Source organism: Pelodiscus sinensis, chromosome 10 (genome assembly GCF_049634645.1).
Source record: "Pelodiscus sinensis isolate JC-2024 chromosome 10, ASM4963464v1, whole genome shotgun sequence".
Classification (NCBI taxonomy): Eukaryota; Metazoa; Chordata; order Testudines; family Trionychidae; genus Pelodiscus; species Pelodiscus sinensis.
In genome coordinates, this window is record NC_134720.1 from 44873374 (window position 1) to 44888069 (window position 14696).

General features: G+C 44.9%; 1 protein-coding gene across 1 annotated transcript in view; it reads left to right on the plus strand.

Moving 5' to 3' along the window:
• Nucleotides 1–14696, plus strand: part of USP13 (ubiquitin specific peptidase 13) — a 99195-nt gene that overhangs the window by 29251 nt on the left and 55248 nt on the right. The window contains exon 4 of the mRNA XM_075938035.1: nucleotides 11618–11739. Within this exon, the coding sequence (XP_075794150.1) occupies nucleotides 11618–11739 (122 nt within the window). The remainder of the gene's footprint in view (nucleotides 1–11617; nucleotides 11740–14696) is intronic.

Below are 14696 nucleotides of genomic sequence, written 5' to 3' on the forward strand. Positions count from 1 at the left end.
GGCAGTGACTGCTGGCTCTGGGCTGGCAGGCTTGGAGCTGGCACAGGCAGTGTGGCCAGAGTCAACCCCTTTAAGGGCTCTGGGGAGAGGGAGGGAGAGGAGTGTTCTTGGTTGAGGCTGTAGTGGCCACCAGCGCACCCTGGGAAGGCTGGAGTCCCCCTATTTCGATATGTGTGTCTACACAGCACTTATTTCGAAATAGCTATTTTGATTTTGGCATTATTCCTCATGGAATGAGGTTTACCAAATTCAAAATAAGCGCTCCGCTATTTTGAATTAATTTCGAAATAGCAGTTTGGCTGTGTAGACACTAGTAAAGTTATTTCAAATAACCGCTGTTATTTCGAAATAACTTTGCTGTGTAGACATACCCAATGCGATTTTCTTTCCCAAAACACTGTAAGAGCCATGGTAGAGAATGTGCTCAAGCTTCATCATGGAATACTAGAAGGCCTGACCGTTATCTGAGTTAGAAACAAAAATCAGCCTGAGAGAGGAAGAAAGAATCTTTTTGTGAGTTTGGTCCCCCCCCCCCCCCCCCCCCCAAAAAGACCTTTTGTGAACTTCTTACACTTTCCCTGATGTCACCTGGTTAATTGTTTCAGGGAACTCATTTGAAGCCAGCATGGCCAGTCTCCCAGAGAAGCACCTTGCAGGCAAAATGTGCTTGAATCCTGCTTTCAGAAAAGAGATCTTTAACTTGTCTATTTATTTTGCAAGGTTACCACTATCTTAAAAGGTTTCAGTACTCTAGCGTGCAGCTCGGCCTTTAGATTTTGTGTTCATGTAAGTGTGATTGTACAAAATACAGACACCATCCTATTAATAGAAGTGGTGATTTGAGGTTTTAAACATTACCCTCTTGCACTGTGAACTTATGTACAATAAAGTTGTATTAGCCCATGAGAACCAAAAGTAAAGCGGGCTCAGAAGTGAGTACATTTGTCACTTTCCAGTTTCATTACCCAGGCTTGAGTGAAATTCAGAAAGACAGCAAAAAGAAAATAATGGCTTACAGATATTGCAGTATTAATAATTTGTTGCTTTATATAGAGCCAAAGAAAGTAGGCATGTTAGTGAGAGGCGGTGGGGGTGGGAGGGAGAGCTGACTTGAAAGCTGGCTTCCCCCAACACCGTCTCCACAATGCTGCCTGCCCTCACACTGTCTATATCAGAGGCAGCTGAGGAGGATAGAGGAGGCTTCTGCCAGAACAGTCTCTCTTTGCAGCAGGTAGGGCTGACCATGGCTAGGGCTGCTACGGCAGCAGCCCTTGCCCACGGTGAACTGGGGCTGCTGGACTCGGTGCGAGCGGGGACTGAGGTAGTCTCAGCTTGCACTGGTCCAGGATGCTGCGCCTCTGCATTTTAAATGTAGTAGAACCCCAGCGGCTCTTACTACATTTAAAATGCAGAGCTACAGTGTGGGTGGTTCCTGGAGCCGGTGTGAGCTGGGACTACTCAGTACCAGCTCCAGGAGCTACCCCCGCTGAGGCTCTGCAGAGTGGCCCCTTATCAACTAATTGTGTCGTCGATACAAATTGTATTGATGACACAATTAACCAGACAACCACAATTTAACATCCTTAATAGAAAGGAGCAGTGCTTTTTTTGTGACGGTATGCACCAGTTTGGCGTACCGTCACCTTTTTTTGGGAGCACTCACCGCTTTCCTCAGGCACAGCCCCCAGCCAGCCCTTGATTACAAAAAAAAAAAAAAAAACCACTGGAAAGGAGGGTCACTGAGTACAAAACATGTTAAAGGCCATACTTAGATTAAATCAGTATAACTAATTCTAATGTTGTTAGGAATATAGCTAGGGATTTTAATTTTATTGGTGTAATTTTGTTGTGTGGTGAAGAAAACCTAGCCACCACGAATCATGCAGGAGTGGATGTAGTGATTATATTAACCATGATGGTGTGAATCTGGGATCCATACCTTATAGTACAAATAGTACTTGGTGTTTTACATCTTCAAAGCACTATGCTAATATTATCCAATTTATAGTTAATGATCCAGTATTGTAAAGTCTCAGCTGGTTTGCAATTTGCTTTCCTTTCACCAAACAGGGTGAAATGTCTGCAAATAGGGTTGCCAGATGGTTGAAACACAAATACTGAACTCCCTTCCCCCCCCAAAAAAAAACCACTGGGAAAAAAAATCTGTTGAAGGGGGGGAAAAAAGGGAGGGGGGAGACAAAAAAAAGGACTCCAGGGACTTAGTAAGCCCCCCCCCAAAAAGCCCCCCCCAAAACCGCATGTCCCCTTTAAGAGTGAGTGCAGGGAACAGGGGAGAGATTGAGCACTAAGACCCAGGGGAAGCCATTTTGTGCTGGCAGCCTTGGGGAACCAGGTAAGCATGGGGGCTGGGGGCGTTGGGGGCCAGAGGAGGGGTCAGGGGGGAGGAGGCCAGGTGCTCAGTGTTTGTAGGGTTGCCTGGTGCCCAGCATTTTTGCCTCCTGGCCGAGGAAAAATTCAGAAAATACTGGACCCTTTAGGTGTCCGGTATTCTCTGAATTTTTTTACTAGACAGGAGCCGAAAATACCAGACTATGCGGGTGAATACTGGACAGCTGGCAATCCTATCTGCAAAGCGTATTTATCTGTGTCTTTTATAGCTTTGCTAGTGAGCTTGGTGCTTTACAGACATGTCTGAAGACAATTGGCTCACTATCTGAATAGACAGATGTTTTATTCATTATATTTTGGGAGCTGCTGGAAGGAATGATTTGAGGTTCAAGGGCTTGATTCTATGCCATTCAAAGCAATGGAATCAGGATGGCGCCTTAAATGAGATTTTTTTTAAGACCACTTTGTAGGGCCTTAGTATTGGTTGCAGGCTCAGTGGTCTGTGTTACAAGGGAGCGGTCTCTCTCTTACCCAGGCATCACCACATGCATGGTGAGCATCCTGTTTGGGGGTCCTGCCTGGGATCTAATTATATCACTATTATAAGTGTATTCAGTTGGAAACTCATCTAAATCTAATCTGGGCATGTTCAGTCAAGTGTTCCTCTGTTCTTTTCCCTCCAGTGGTTTAGTTTACAGCTTTCTCTGCCGCTAACTGCCCACTCAGCTGCTGTTTTCAGTCAGCCGGGGGCAGTGCATGTCTGGCTGTCACTAGAATGATGCTTATGAGCTGGGCCAGATGATAGCTGAGGTAAATTTACCCTGCTGACTGTTTGCCCAAAATAACAACCCCAGCCCAGCCTCCACTTAGAGGATTGGTTATTTTGCCTTCCTTGTCGTTTTCTTCCTCAGCATGCTCTTTGTGACTTGTGAGTGCTCTGTTTTGATGACCACCGTATTTAATTGTGTATATGACTGAGTCTCACAATGCTCTTGGTCCCTTAAAAGGGAAATACATGGCCCTGTGTGGGTTCAGCACCAATGTATTTGCTCTGCAGAACAGCTATAAAACAGCATGGAGTCAGTGCGAGCAGGGCTGGCTTTAACAAGCGCGGGGCCCGATTCCGGGGGCAGGGCTGCGCATGCGTCGCACGCCCGGGGGGGGGCACTGCGCATGCGTCGCACGCCCGGGGGGGGCACTGCGCATGCGTCGCACGCCCGGGGGGGGGCACTGCGCATGCGTCGCGCGCCCGGAAACGGGGCCCCCTTAGGCATGGGGCCCCATTCTAGGGAATCGGCCGAATCAGCGTAAAGCCGGCTGTGAGTGGGAGATCTCAGATCTAAAGTAAACCCATTGTTTACTGAGGTTTCTGTGCTCCTGGTATTTGGGCATCTTGAAGTGCTGTCTTCACCGGGAAGAGATTGTGTGGGAAAATGGCTTCCCAGCATTCCTTGCCACTTATGCCACATTGATTTCTAAATCAAATTTGCTCAATTTACAAACAAAAGTAGACCCCCCCCTTAACTGCTGGCTCAGCAAACCTAACCTGAGTTTTAAATTCAAGTGGATTCCTCCCTGCATATTCATAATCCCTAGTATTGATTAAGGAAGGCAAATTCTGTTTGCAGTTACTCTAGGGTGGCCCCGTTCTTTCATAATAGACCAAAGTTAATAGTTCTGTTGATTACACACAGATTTGTCATCTCTCTGCTTGGTTGGCTCTTCAGGGTTACTGGAAATAAAAAGGAAGGAGAGGTTGTTGTTTTTTGTCACTGAGATAAACAACTCCAAACATGTACAGGCCAGATTTTTCTGAAGTGACTAGTGACTTTGAGGTGCTCGATTGGACACTTTTAAAAACATCTGATTTAAAGCACTGAGAACTCACCCTCTGAAAATCGGGATCCTTTAGGTGTTGCTCACCCAAAGTCAGACACCCAGAATAGTTAGTCACTTTGGCAGAGCTCAGTCACAGGGAGAAAAAGTGTTGCGTGAGAAGGTGCTGGTTTTGCATATCTCTTTGCAAAGAACCACAAATCAATTCTTTCGCTAGCACTGAGGGAATAGTCTGTCTTTTATTGTCATGCTGCCTTTTAAGACAGTATGTCAGGCTTCTGAGGCAATTACTGAGAGAATGTAATTTCTTGTAGCAATCTGCATGACATAAAGACTTAAAAGGCATATTAAACTTCTCCTTTTCTTGTTCACCATAGCTAAAATGGTGGGATACTCTTAAGAGCGTCATTGCCCTCATTGTCAAGGGATTGATTGCTAATGGGATAAAGAGCCTATCACCTCTCGGTCACCGGTTCAACTCCAGGTCAGGTCAATGTTATTGGGCACACTGTCCTAATGAGCTAGGAGAAGTGTGTGTGTCAGTCTGGTACTTACACTGAGAAGAATCATGCCATTGTGTTTTGTATACGGCAGATCATTAATGCTAGAGCAACTGATCACCCTTATTATCTATAAAATGAAGACATTTTTAAAAAAGTCTTTACAGATGTTTAAGGTATTGGAAATGGTCAAGGTAAGCCAGTGGTGCTCAGCCTTTCCAGATTTCTGTATCCCTTGCCAGAGTCTGATTGGTCTTGTGTACGCCAAGTTTTTCACCTCACTTAAAAACTACTTCCTTACAAAATCAGACAAAGGTACAGAAATGTCACAACATACTTTCACTGAAAATTGCTTACGTTCTCATTTTAACCATATCATTATTAAATACATTAATTGAGAACTGAAATACAGGTTGAGTCTCCCTGGTCCTGATCAGTAGGGTTGCCAGATGGTTTCAACAAAAATACCGGACACACTTGACATTACATCACAATCTACATTACGTCTTATTTAGAAAATATCGGACATTTATATGTTCTCATTTATATTTTTTCAATTTGTTTTCTGAACAGAAAGCTCAAATACTGGACTATCCAGTTCAAAACCGGACATATGGCAACCCCACTGACCAGTCCCAAATTAGTGGATTTGATGCACTGACCTCCTGGCCCCTACACTCCCAGGGCTCCCTAGTTCCAGCTGCAGGGAAGCTGCAGCTGCCCTACTCCAGTCACCAGCCCCTGGGGGTGCCACAGCTCTGCTGTTCATCTTCAGGGTGTTGTGGTTCAGGCTGCTGGGGCTCCATCTTTTCCCTGGTCTGGCAGTGCTCCTGGTTGCAGCCCACTGGTTCTTCCCAGTGAATACTCCAGCTTCAGAGCACCCATAGGGTTGCCTATGATGCTGGACCGGGGGTATTGCTGAATTAGGGAAGTTCGGATTAAAGAGGTTCAACCTCTATGAATATATTTACATTAAAGTGTATAGTATATGGAGCAGTATAAACAAGTCACAGTCTGCATGCAATTTTACCTTGTACTGACTTTGCTAGTGCTTTTTATGTAGCCTATTGTAAAAGTAGGCAAATATCTAGGTGAGCTGATGTACCTGCTGGAAGACCTCTGCGTACCCCCAGTGTTATGTGTACCTCTGGTTGTAGCTCTGGTTGAGAACCATCGGAATAAGCCATCCTTTAGTGCCCTCTGGTGGCTGATTGAAATTTGTTATTTCAGGCTCCAAATGGGATGAATTGTCTTCTCCACACCTATGTAGGTATATGCTGGATATTTTAGCTGCTTTGGGAAACTGGAGTGTAACAATTCTGGAGTTACCTTGAGGCAATTTGTGTTTAAACTGTTTAACTTTATGGAAGGTGGCTGGGCATTGCTGAACTTCAGCATGGTTTGCTGCCACACCTCAGTGAATTGAAGTTGTTGGGTTTAATTTCTCTTTAAGAACAGATAAGTTATTGTTAGGTGCTTTTTGGGAAAACTTTAGCATTATGTTTGGATCCATAGAATTTCTTCAAAATCTGGGGTTGAAATAGGAAATGTTAAAGAAGTGCTGGAGTTATTGGGTGATCCATATTACAGCTGTGAAAGTGATTTGTAAGGAAAAGGATTATTGAGAGAATTGAATGGATGGGGAGTTAGTAATAGGTTAGTCTCTCCACTCTGGAGCATCTGTTTTAATCGAGCCCAAATTGCTAGGACTCAGGGGAGCCTGGATTATTGTAGTTCTTAGAGGTGAACTCTCTAGGTCCGATAGAAGTGTATTGGCATGAAAGTTTAAGAGAAGTTAATAGTGATGCTGTTTATCCTGTGACTGTTCTGTGAATAAGCAGAGGTGTAATTTAACCTTGGTTGCTTCCCCAGGTTTCATATATTTCACATGTGCAGTGGTTGCTGCCAATGCTTGCTTAACATTCCGCTAGATCAATTACATTTATGTATTTGCCTTGAGAACCTATAAGGACCAACCTGGGTCACCTGTCCACTGTCTCAGGCAGATATTTTCTTCTTCATGTGATAGTAGTGTCTGACCTGTAGAAACATGATGTCTAGATGGATCCTGCTTTCATCATGTTGATGGAAAAATGGCCATTAATGTCCATGAAAACTGCAACATAGCCATGGTTTTACTTGTCACTCTCCTTATGCTGTTCCTTTTTGTGGCTTCATCTTATAAAATCTGCATAAAGGAAGGGAAATAAAAGGTGATACAAAAAGCTCTCAAATCTCCTGTAAATGCTATTGCTTGTTAACCCAGTTTTTCTTGGGCATTGAGTTTCCTTTATAAATAATAACACAAGTTGTACTTCCCTTAACCACAACTCTCTGGTCTGGCAACATCCGTGTAGCGGCGGAGGGGGAGCGTGGTGACTCACCCGGGAACCCCGTATTGGAGGAGGGGAGCACCGTGGGGCAGGCAGCACAGCAGGGAGTTCTGGCCCCTGTGGCCAAGTGGTAGCAAGGACCGACAGTGGCAGCCAGAGAGCTCTGGCTCCAACCCCAGCAGCAGCTAGGGAGCTCTGGTCCTGGCCACAGAGCTCTGGCCTGGGGAGCCACGGCCAGGTAGGCAGCAGCAGGGCTGGGTTAGAGCCCTAGTCCAGGGCAGCACAGTCCATGTTGAAAGGGACCTCTACAGGTCTGGCAAATTCCCTTGTTCGGGACAGTCGGGTCCCAAGGGTGCCAGACGAGGGCGGTCCAACCTGTAGTGATGATGATGAGGATAATAATAATAATACACGGGACACTTCAGCTGGATCTCATTGTATCATTTTCTGTATTCGTACATGTATGAGAAGGCTCCATGGGAGCAGGCAAACAGTCTCTGCAGCACGCATCAGCTGCTTTCATTCTATATTCATCTGTTACTGGGTAGGAAGGGAAGTTAATTCACTGTACCCAAAATGCTTTGTGTCAGTAAGTTGGCCACATATGGATGAGCAAATCACAGCCAAGATTTCCCCGAGAGGCCCTTTGCTTTTGTACACTTCTATTTTGGGGCGTGCGGCATCATGTGAGACATGTGGGTCTTGATTTTCAGAGCTGCTGAGCAATGACAACTCCAGGGGCAGAGAATGGGAGGTATGGGAGTGAATAGGAGATTCAAGTTCTCAGCACTTGGGGTGTAAGCGACTAGTCAACAAGCATATGCTTATTGGATAGTCGACTAGTCGCTTCCCCTTTCCCCCATTGCTGCCTCTATCTGCACCATCTCCGTGGAGGAGGGAGGCAAGGATTCAGTGGGGCTCTTGCTACATTTCAAAAGCAGAAGTGCCACGGGAGCATGGAGCAAGCGGGGGACTCAAGCAGTCCCCTGCTGGCCTCATACTCCCCATAGCGCTTCTCTCTTTGAAACGTAACAAGAGTCATCAGGGCTCTTGCTACATTTCAAAGGCGGAGGCGCCCTTATCGGCTAATTTGCATCGACTATTCAATTAGTTGATTAGTCTAAATTTAACATCCTTACTCAGTACCTCTGAAAATCTGGGTGGCTCGAGTTGGGATCTCCCCAAATGAGGCATCAAAGTTGAAAAAATACTTTTGAAAATGTTGGCCTCAGCTTCTCTATATTTCATCTTCCTCATTTGTTTGTTATACCATACAGAGGAGCAATGTGAGACTTTGATTATTTTGTCTTTAGGGAAAAGTGTTCTTGCTGAAATCTAAGATGTGAAATTAAATTCTAGAGCTGAACAGCTATAAAGCCAGTGGTCATGCTCTTATTATAGTATAAGTACCTTTTTTGGTTTGGTTCCTGTTGCATGGAAAGACGTTTTAGCAAAACCAAAGACAGCCATTCTCTAGTGGAATAAGTGTGTCCACATGGAAGGTCACATTAGTATGACTATATAGAAAGAAACTTTCCAGTATGTTGGGAAAATAACACAGCGGGGCACAGACTATCCAATAAGTTCTTGGACTGCATTGGAAACAATTTTTTATTTCAGAAGGTTGAAAAAGGTACTAAGAGGGAAGCTGTTCTAGATTTTATCCTAACAAATAGGGAGGAACTGGTTGAGAATTTGGAAGTGGAAGGCAGCTTGGGTGAAAGTGATCATGAAATCATAGTTCACAATTCTAAGGAAGGGTAGAAGGGAGAACAGCAAAATAGAGACAATGGATTTCGGGAAGGCAGATTTTGGTAAGCTCAGAGAGTCCCATGGGAATCAAGACTGAGGGGAAAAACAACTGAGGGGAGTTGGCAGTTTTTCTAAGGGACATTGTTAAGGGCCCAAAAGCAAGCTATTCTGCTGTGCCAGAAAGATAGAAAATATGGCAAAAGACCATGTTGGCTTAACCACGAGATCTTGCATGATCTAAAAATAAAAAAGGAGTCATATAAAAAATGGAAAGTAGGACAAATTACAAAGGAGGAATATAGGCAAACAACACAGGAATGCAGGGGCAAGATTAGAAAGTCAAAGGCACAAAATTAGCTCAAACTAGCTACCAAATAAGGGGAAACAAGAAGACTTTTTATAAATACATTAGAAGCAAGAGGAAGACCAAGGACAGGGTAGGCCCACTGGTCAGTGAGGAGGAAGAAACAGCAACAGGAAACTTGGAAATGGCAGAGATGCTTAATGACTTCTTTGTTCTGGTCTTCATCGAGAAGTCTGTAGGAATGCCTAACACAGTGAATGCTAGTGGGAAGGGGGTAGGTTTAGAAGATAAAATAAAAAAAGAACAAGTTAAAAATCACCTAGAAAAGTTAGATGCCTGCAAGTCACCTGATGAAATGCATTCTAGAATACTCAAGGTATCTGAGCCTCTAGCTATCCTCTTTGGAAAATCTTGGGAGACAGGAGAGATTCCAGAAGACTGGAAGAGGGCAAATATGGTGCCCATTTATAAAAAGGGAAATAAGAACAATCCAGGAAACTACAGACCAGTTAGTTTAACTTCTGTGCCAGGGAAGATAATGGAACAAATAATTAAGGAAATCATCTGTAAACACTTGGAAGGTGGCAAGGTGATAGGGAACAGCCAGCGTGGATTTGAAAAGAATAAATCATGTCAGACCAATCTGATAGCTTTCTTTGATAGGATAACGAGTCTTGTGGATAAGGGAGAAGCGGTGGATGTGGTATATCTAGACTTTAGTAAGGTGTTTGATACGGGCTCGCATGATATTCTTATCAATAAACTAGGCAAATACAACTTAGATGGGGCTACTATAAGGTGGGTGCATAATAGCTGGATAACAGTACTCATGATTGGCATGATTTTCCATTAAAAGTATTTTCGGAACAGAGCATCTAGATTGGCACAGATGCTTTTTGCGGAAAAGCGCCAATCTAGACGCGCTTTTCCACAAAAAAGTCCCAATCACCATTTTTTCGATCGGGGCTTTTTTGCGGAAAACAAATCTGAGCTGTCTACACTGGCCCTTTTGCGCAAAAGCTTTGCGCAAAAGGGACTTTTGCCCGAACGGGAGCAGAATAGTATTTCCGCAAGAAGCACTGATTTCTTACAGTAGGAAGTCAGTGCTTTTGTGGAAATTCAAGCGGCCAGTATAGACAGCTGGCAAGTTTTTCCAGAAAAGCGGCTGATTTTCCGGAAAAAGTGGCTAGTGTAGACACAGCCAGAGAGTAGTTATTAATGGTTCTCAATCCTGCTGGAAAGGTATAACAAGTGGGATTCCGCAGGGGTCTGTTTTGGGACCGGCTTTGTTCAATATCTTCATCAACGATTTAGATATTGGCATAGAAAGTACGCTTATTAAGTTTGCAGATGATACCAAGCTGGAAGGGCTTGCAACTGCTCTGGAGGATAGGGTCATAATTTAAAATGATCTGGACAAATTGGAAATGGTCTGAGGTAAACAGGATGAAGTTTAATAAAGACAAATGTAAAGTGCTCCACTTAGGTAGGAACAATCAGTTTCACACATACAGAATGGGAAGCGACTGTCTAGGAAGGAGTACTGCAGAAAGGGATCTAGGGATTATAGTGGACCACAAGCTGAATATGAGTCAGCAGTGTGATGCTGTGGCAAAAAAAGCAAACATGATTCTGGGATGCATTAACAGGTGTGTTGTGAGCAAGACACGAGAAGTCATTCTTCCGCTCTACTCTGCGCTGGTTAGGCCTCAGTTGGAGTATTGTGTCCAGTTCTGAGCACCGCATTTCAAGAAAGATGTAGAGAAATTGGAGAGGGTCCAGAGAAGAATGATTAAAGGTCTAGAGAACATGACCTATGAAGGACGGCTGAAAGAATTGGGTTTGTTTAGTTTAGAAAAGAGAAGACTGAGGGGGGACATGATAGCCGTTTTCAGGTATCTAAAAGGGTGTCATAAGGTGGAGGGAGAAAACTTGTTCATTTTGGCCTCTGAGGATAGAACAAGAAGCAATGGGCTTAAACTGCAGCAAGGGAGGTTTAGGTTGGACATTAGGAAAAAGTTCCTAACTGTCAGGGTAGTCAAACACTGGAATAAATTGCCCAGGGAGGTTGTGGAATCCCCATCTCTGGAGATATTTAAGAGTAGGTTAGATAAATGTCTATCAGGGATGGTTTAGACAGTATTTGGTCCTGCCATGGGGGTAGGGCACTAGACTCGATGACCTCTCGAGGTCCCTTCCAGTCCTAGTATTCTGTGATTCTATGATTCAGTACAGACAAAGCCTCAGTGTTTGTAAAGTCAAGACCCAGATGAAAGTTCCTACCAGAATGCATCTTAATGAGTAACCCAAACGCATACCAGGATCTTATCTATTTCCCAAAGAGCAGTGTCCCTAACAACACAATGGCTGCTGTGATTGTGTGTGAGTATTAACTCAAGATGGCTACTTTGTTCCTCAGTTTTTCCTCCCTAAAGATATTGTTCCTCCCTAAAGATATTGTCAGATTTCTGTCTGAAGATTTTTTTTTCCAGTTTCCTTATCAGTTTTATCATCTCCTTACGTTCTCTCTCTCTCTTTTGCAGATCTAGAAACAAATGGCGATTTAAACAATGATGATTTTGAATATGAAGATGAAGCCAAACTCGTTATATTTCCAGATCATTATGAAATTCCATTACCAAATATAGAGGAATTGCCAGCACTGGTCAGTGAGTGTGTGCTACTGGTGGCAGAGTAGGAGATGACTCAAGTTCACTTTTATGGGTACAGGGGTTTGCTTGCTAATGTGTATATTGATTATTTTCACTATCAGGTTCTCTCTCCTTCCCTGCCAGGGGAAATTAAGGGAAGAGAATACATTTGAAAAAAAAATGTGACTTACTCCATCAGTCTCTTGCTTTTATTTTACCTTCTTTCTCTTCCTCTTCTATTTATTCTGTTGTATTCTATGACCAATGTCTTGTCTCTTAGAATCGTGGAAATTCAGGACTGAATATTATGTAGACCTCATCCCTGACAGGTGTTTGTCTAAGCTGTTCTTAAAAATGTCCAATGATCAAGATTCCAAAACTTTCCTAGCTCACTTGTTTGACCACATTGACAGTTAGAAAGTTTTTCCTAACATTTTACCTAATTTTTCCTTGCTACAGTTTCAGCCCATTGCACTTTTCCTGTGTTTAAGGAGAAGAATTTATCACTCTTCTCTTCATAACAACCTTTTACATACATGAAGACTGTTATCATGTCTTCGAGCTCTGTCTTGACTATCTGTTTTTGGTTTTAACCCCTCCATTCCTGTCTTGGGCACTTCCATGGTTCTCATCACTGTTGTATCTCAGAACCTCACAATTAACATATTTATTCTAATGGTACCCCTGTTTGGTAGGGAAGTACCCTATTTTACAGGTCAACACCTGAGGCACAGAGTGACTAGAATGGTAACTTGCCCACAGTCACACAGGAAGTTATGGTAGAGTAAGGAATTTAACTCAAGTTTCCTCTGTCCCAGGCTAGTGCCTTAACCACTAGACCAGGTCTGGGAAAAACATGTCCTGCAGGCTGCACCCGGCCCATCAAGCCTCTGGATCTGGCCTGTGGATGCAGCAGGGAGCCCTAGGCAGGCTCCCTGCTTGCCTCATCTCACCTGCATGCCCCACAAAAAAGCGGCTGCCGGGCCATTTCTCTTTTAAAATTGAGCCCGGTGTGGGCTTCAGGTGTTGCCCCCACACCCAGCACAATCTCATTGATTGGTTTTTGGTCAGAAACCGGCCAGTGGGAACTACCTGTTTGAATAACAGGCATCCATGAAGCAAAGCATCATATTCCCTCCCCTCCAGCTCACAGTTATTCATACATGCACATGGCCCTGCAGCCTGTGCAGGGGTAGGGCAGGCAGGGAGGCTGCTTCAGAGACATGCTGGGCTGCTGGCTGGGAGTTACCCGGGGAAGTTTCCTGGCCAGAGCCTGCCTCTGGCACCTCAGCCCCTCTTTTCTCCAACACTCTGACCCTCCCCCCCCCCCCTGCCTCCCGACTCCATATACCCAAACCCTCTACCTCCTCCTGCATCCAGATTCTCTCCCAGATCTGGCACCCCAATGCAGTGTCCCAGATCAGAATCCCCTTGTGTCCTAGGTCACAACACACATCTCTGCCCTCCCTCCTGTATCCTAATCCCATGCCCTAAGTCACAGTCCCCTCCTGCTCTAGGTCACAACCCAAACTCCTGCACCCCAGTTCAGTCCTCCAGGTCACAACTGCCTCCTTCATCCAACTCCCTCCCAGACCCCACACTCCCTTCTGCACCCCAATCCCTTATCCCAAGCTCCTTTCTGCATGCCACCTCCATCCCAGACTCTGCACGTTCTCTATTAATATCATGGAAGAGTGTGGCCCTCGACCACTTTTCAAATTCTTGGAGTGCCATCCCCCATCAAAAATTACTGCCCACCCTTGCACTAGACCATCCTTCTCCTTTTGCTCCACCCTCTCCCACACACCACCATCTATTGTATTCTCTATCACTTCCCCGTACGCTCTGTGTGTCTCCTTTCTTCTCCCCCAAAGCTAGTCTACTAGAGGGTTCTCAATGGGGACACTAAGCTAGGGGGAGAGGTAGATACGCTTAAGGGCAGAGATAGGGTCCAGAGTGACTTGGACAAATTGGAGGATTGGGCCACTAGAAATCTCATGAGATTCAACAAAGACAAGTGTAGAGTCCTGCACTTGGGACGGAAGAATCCCAAGCATAGTTACAGGCTGGGGACCAACCAGTTAAGTAGTAGTTCTGCAGAAAAGGACCTGGGGGTTACAGTGGATGAGAAGCTAGATATGAGTCAACAGTGTGCCCTTGTAGCCAAGAAAGCTAATGGCATATTAGGATGCATTAAGAGGAGCATTGCCAGCAGATCCAGAGATGTCATTATTCCCCTTTATTCGGCTTTGGTGAGGCCACATCTGGAGTACTGTGTCCAGTTCTGGGCCCCCCACTACAAAAAGGATGCGGACGCATTGGAGAGGGTCCAGCGGAGGGCAACCAAAATGATTAGGGGTCTGGAGCATATGACCTACGAGGAGAGGCTGAGGGACTTGGGTCTGTTTAGTCTGCAGAAGCGAAGAGTGAGGGGGGACTTGATAGCAGCCTTCAACTTCCTGAAGGGAGGTTCCAAAGAGGATGGAGAGAGGCTGTTCTCAGTAGTGACAGATGGCAGAACAAGGAGCAATGGTCTCAAGTTGTGGTGGGAGAGGTCCAGATTGGATATTAGGAAAAACTATTTTACTAGGAGGGTAGTGAAGCATTGGAATGGGTTACCTAGGGAAGTAGTGGAGTCTCCATCCCTAGAGGTGTTTAAGTCTCGGCTTGACAAAGCCCTGGCCGGGTTGATTTAGATGGGATTGGTCCTGCCTAGAGCAGAGGGCTGGACTTGACGACCTTCTGAGGTCTCTTCCAGTTCTGATTCTATGATAAGGGGATGGTTGGATGAAATAACATGATCTTGGTAACTAATTGACCATTCATTTCCAGTTGGAAATAGGTCAATGGAGGGATGATAGGAGTTGCTATAGGGAACTTTCTGGGTGTCTGGCTGGTGAGTCTTGCCCACATGCTCAGGGTTTAGCTGATCGCCATATTTGGGGTCAGGAAGGAATTTTCCTCCAGGGTA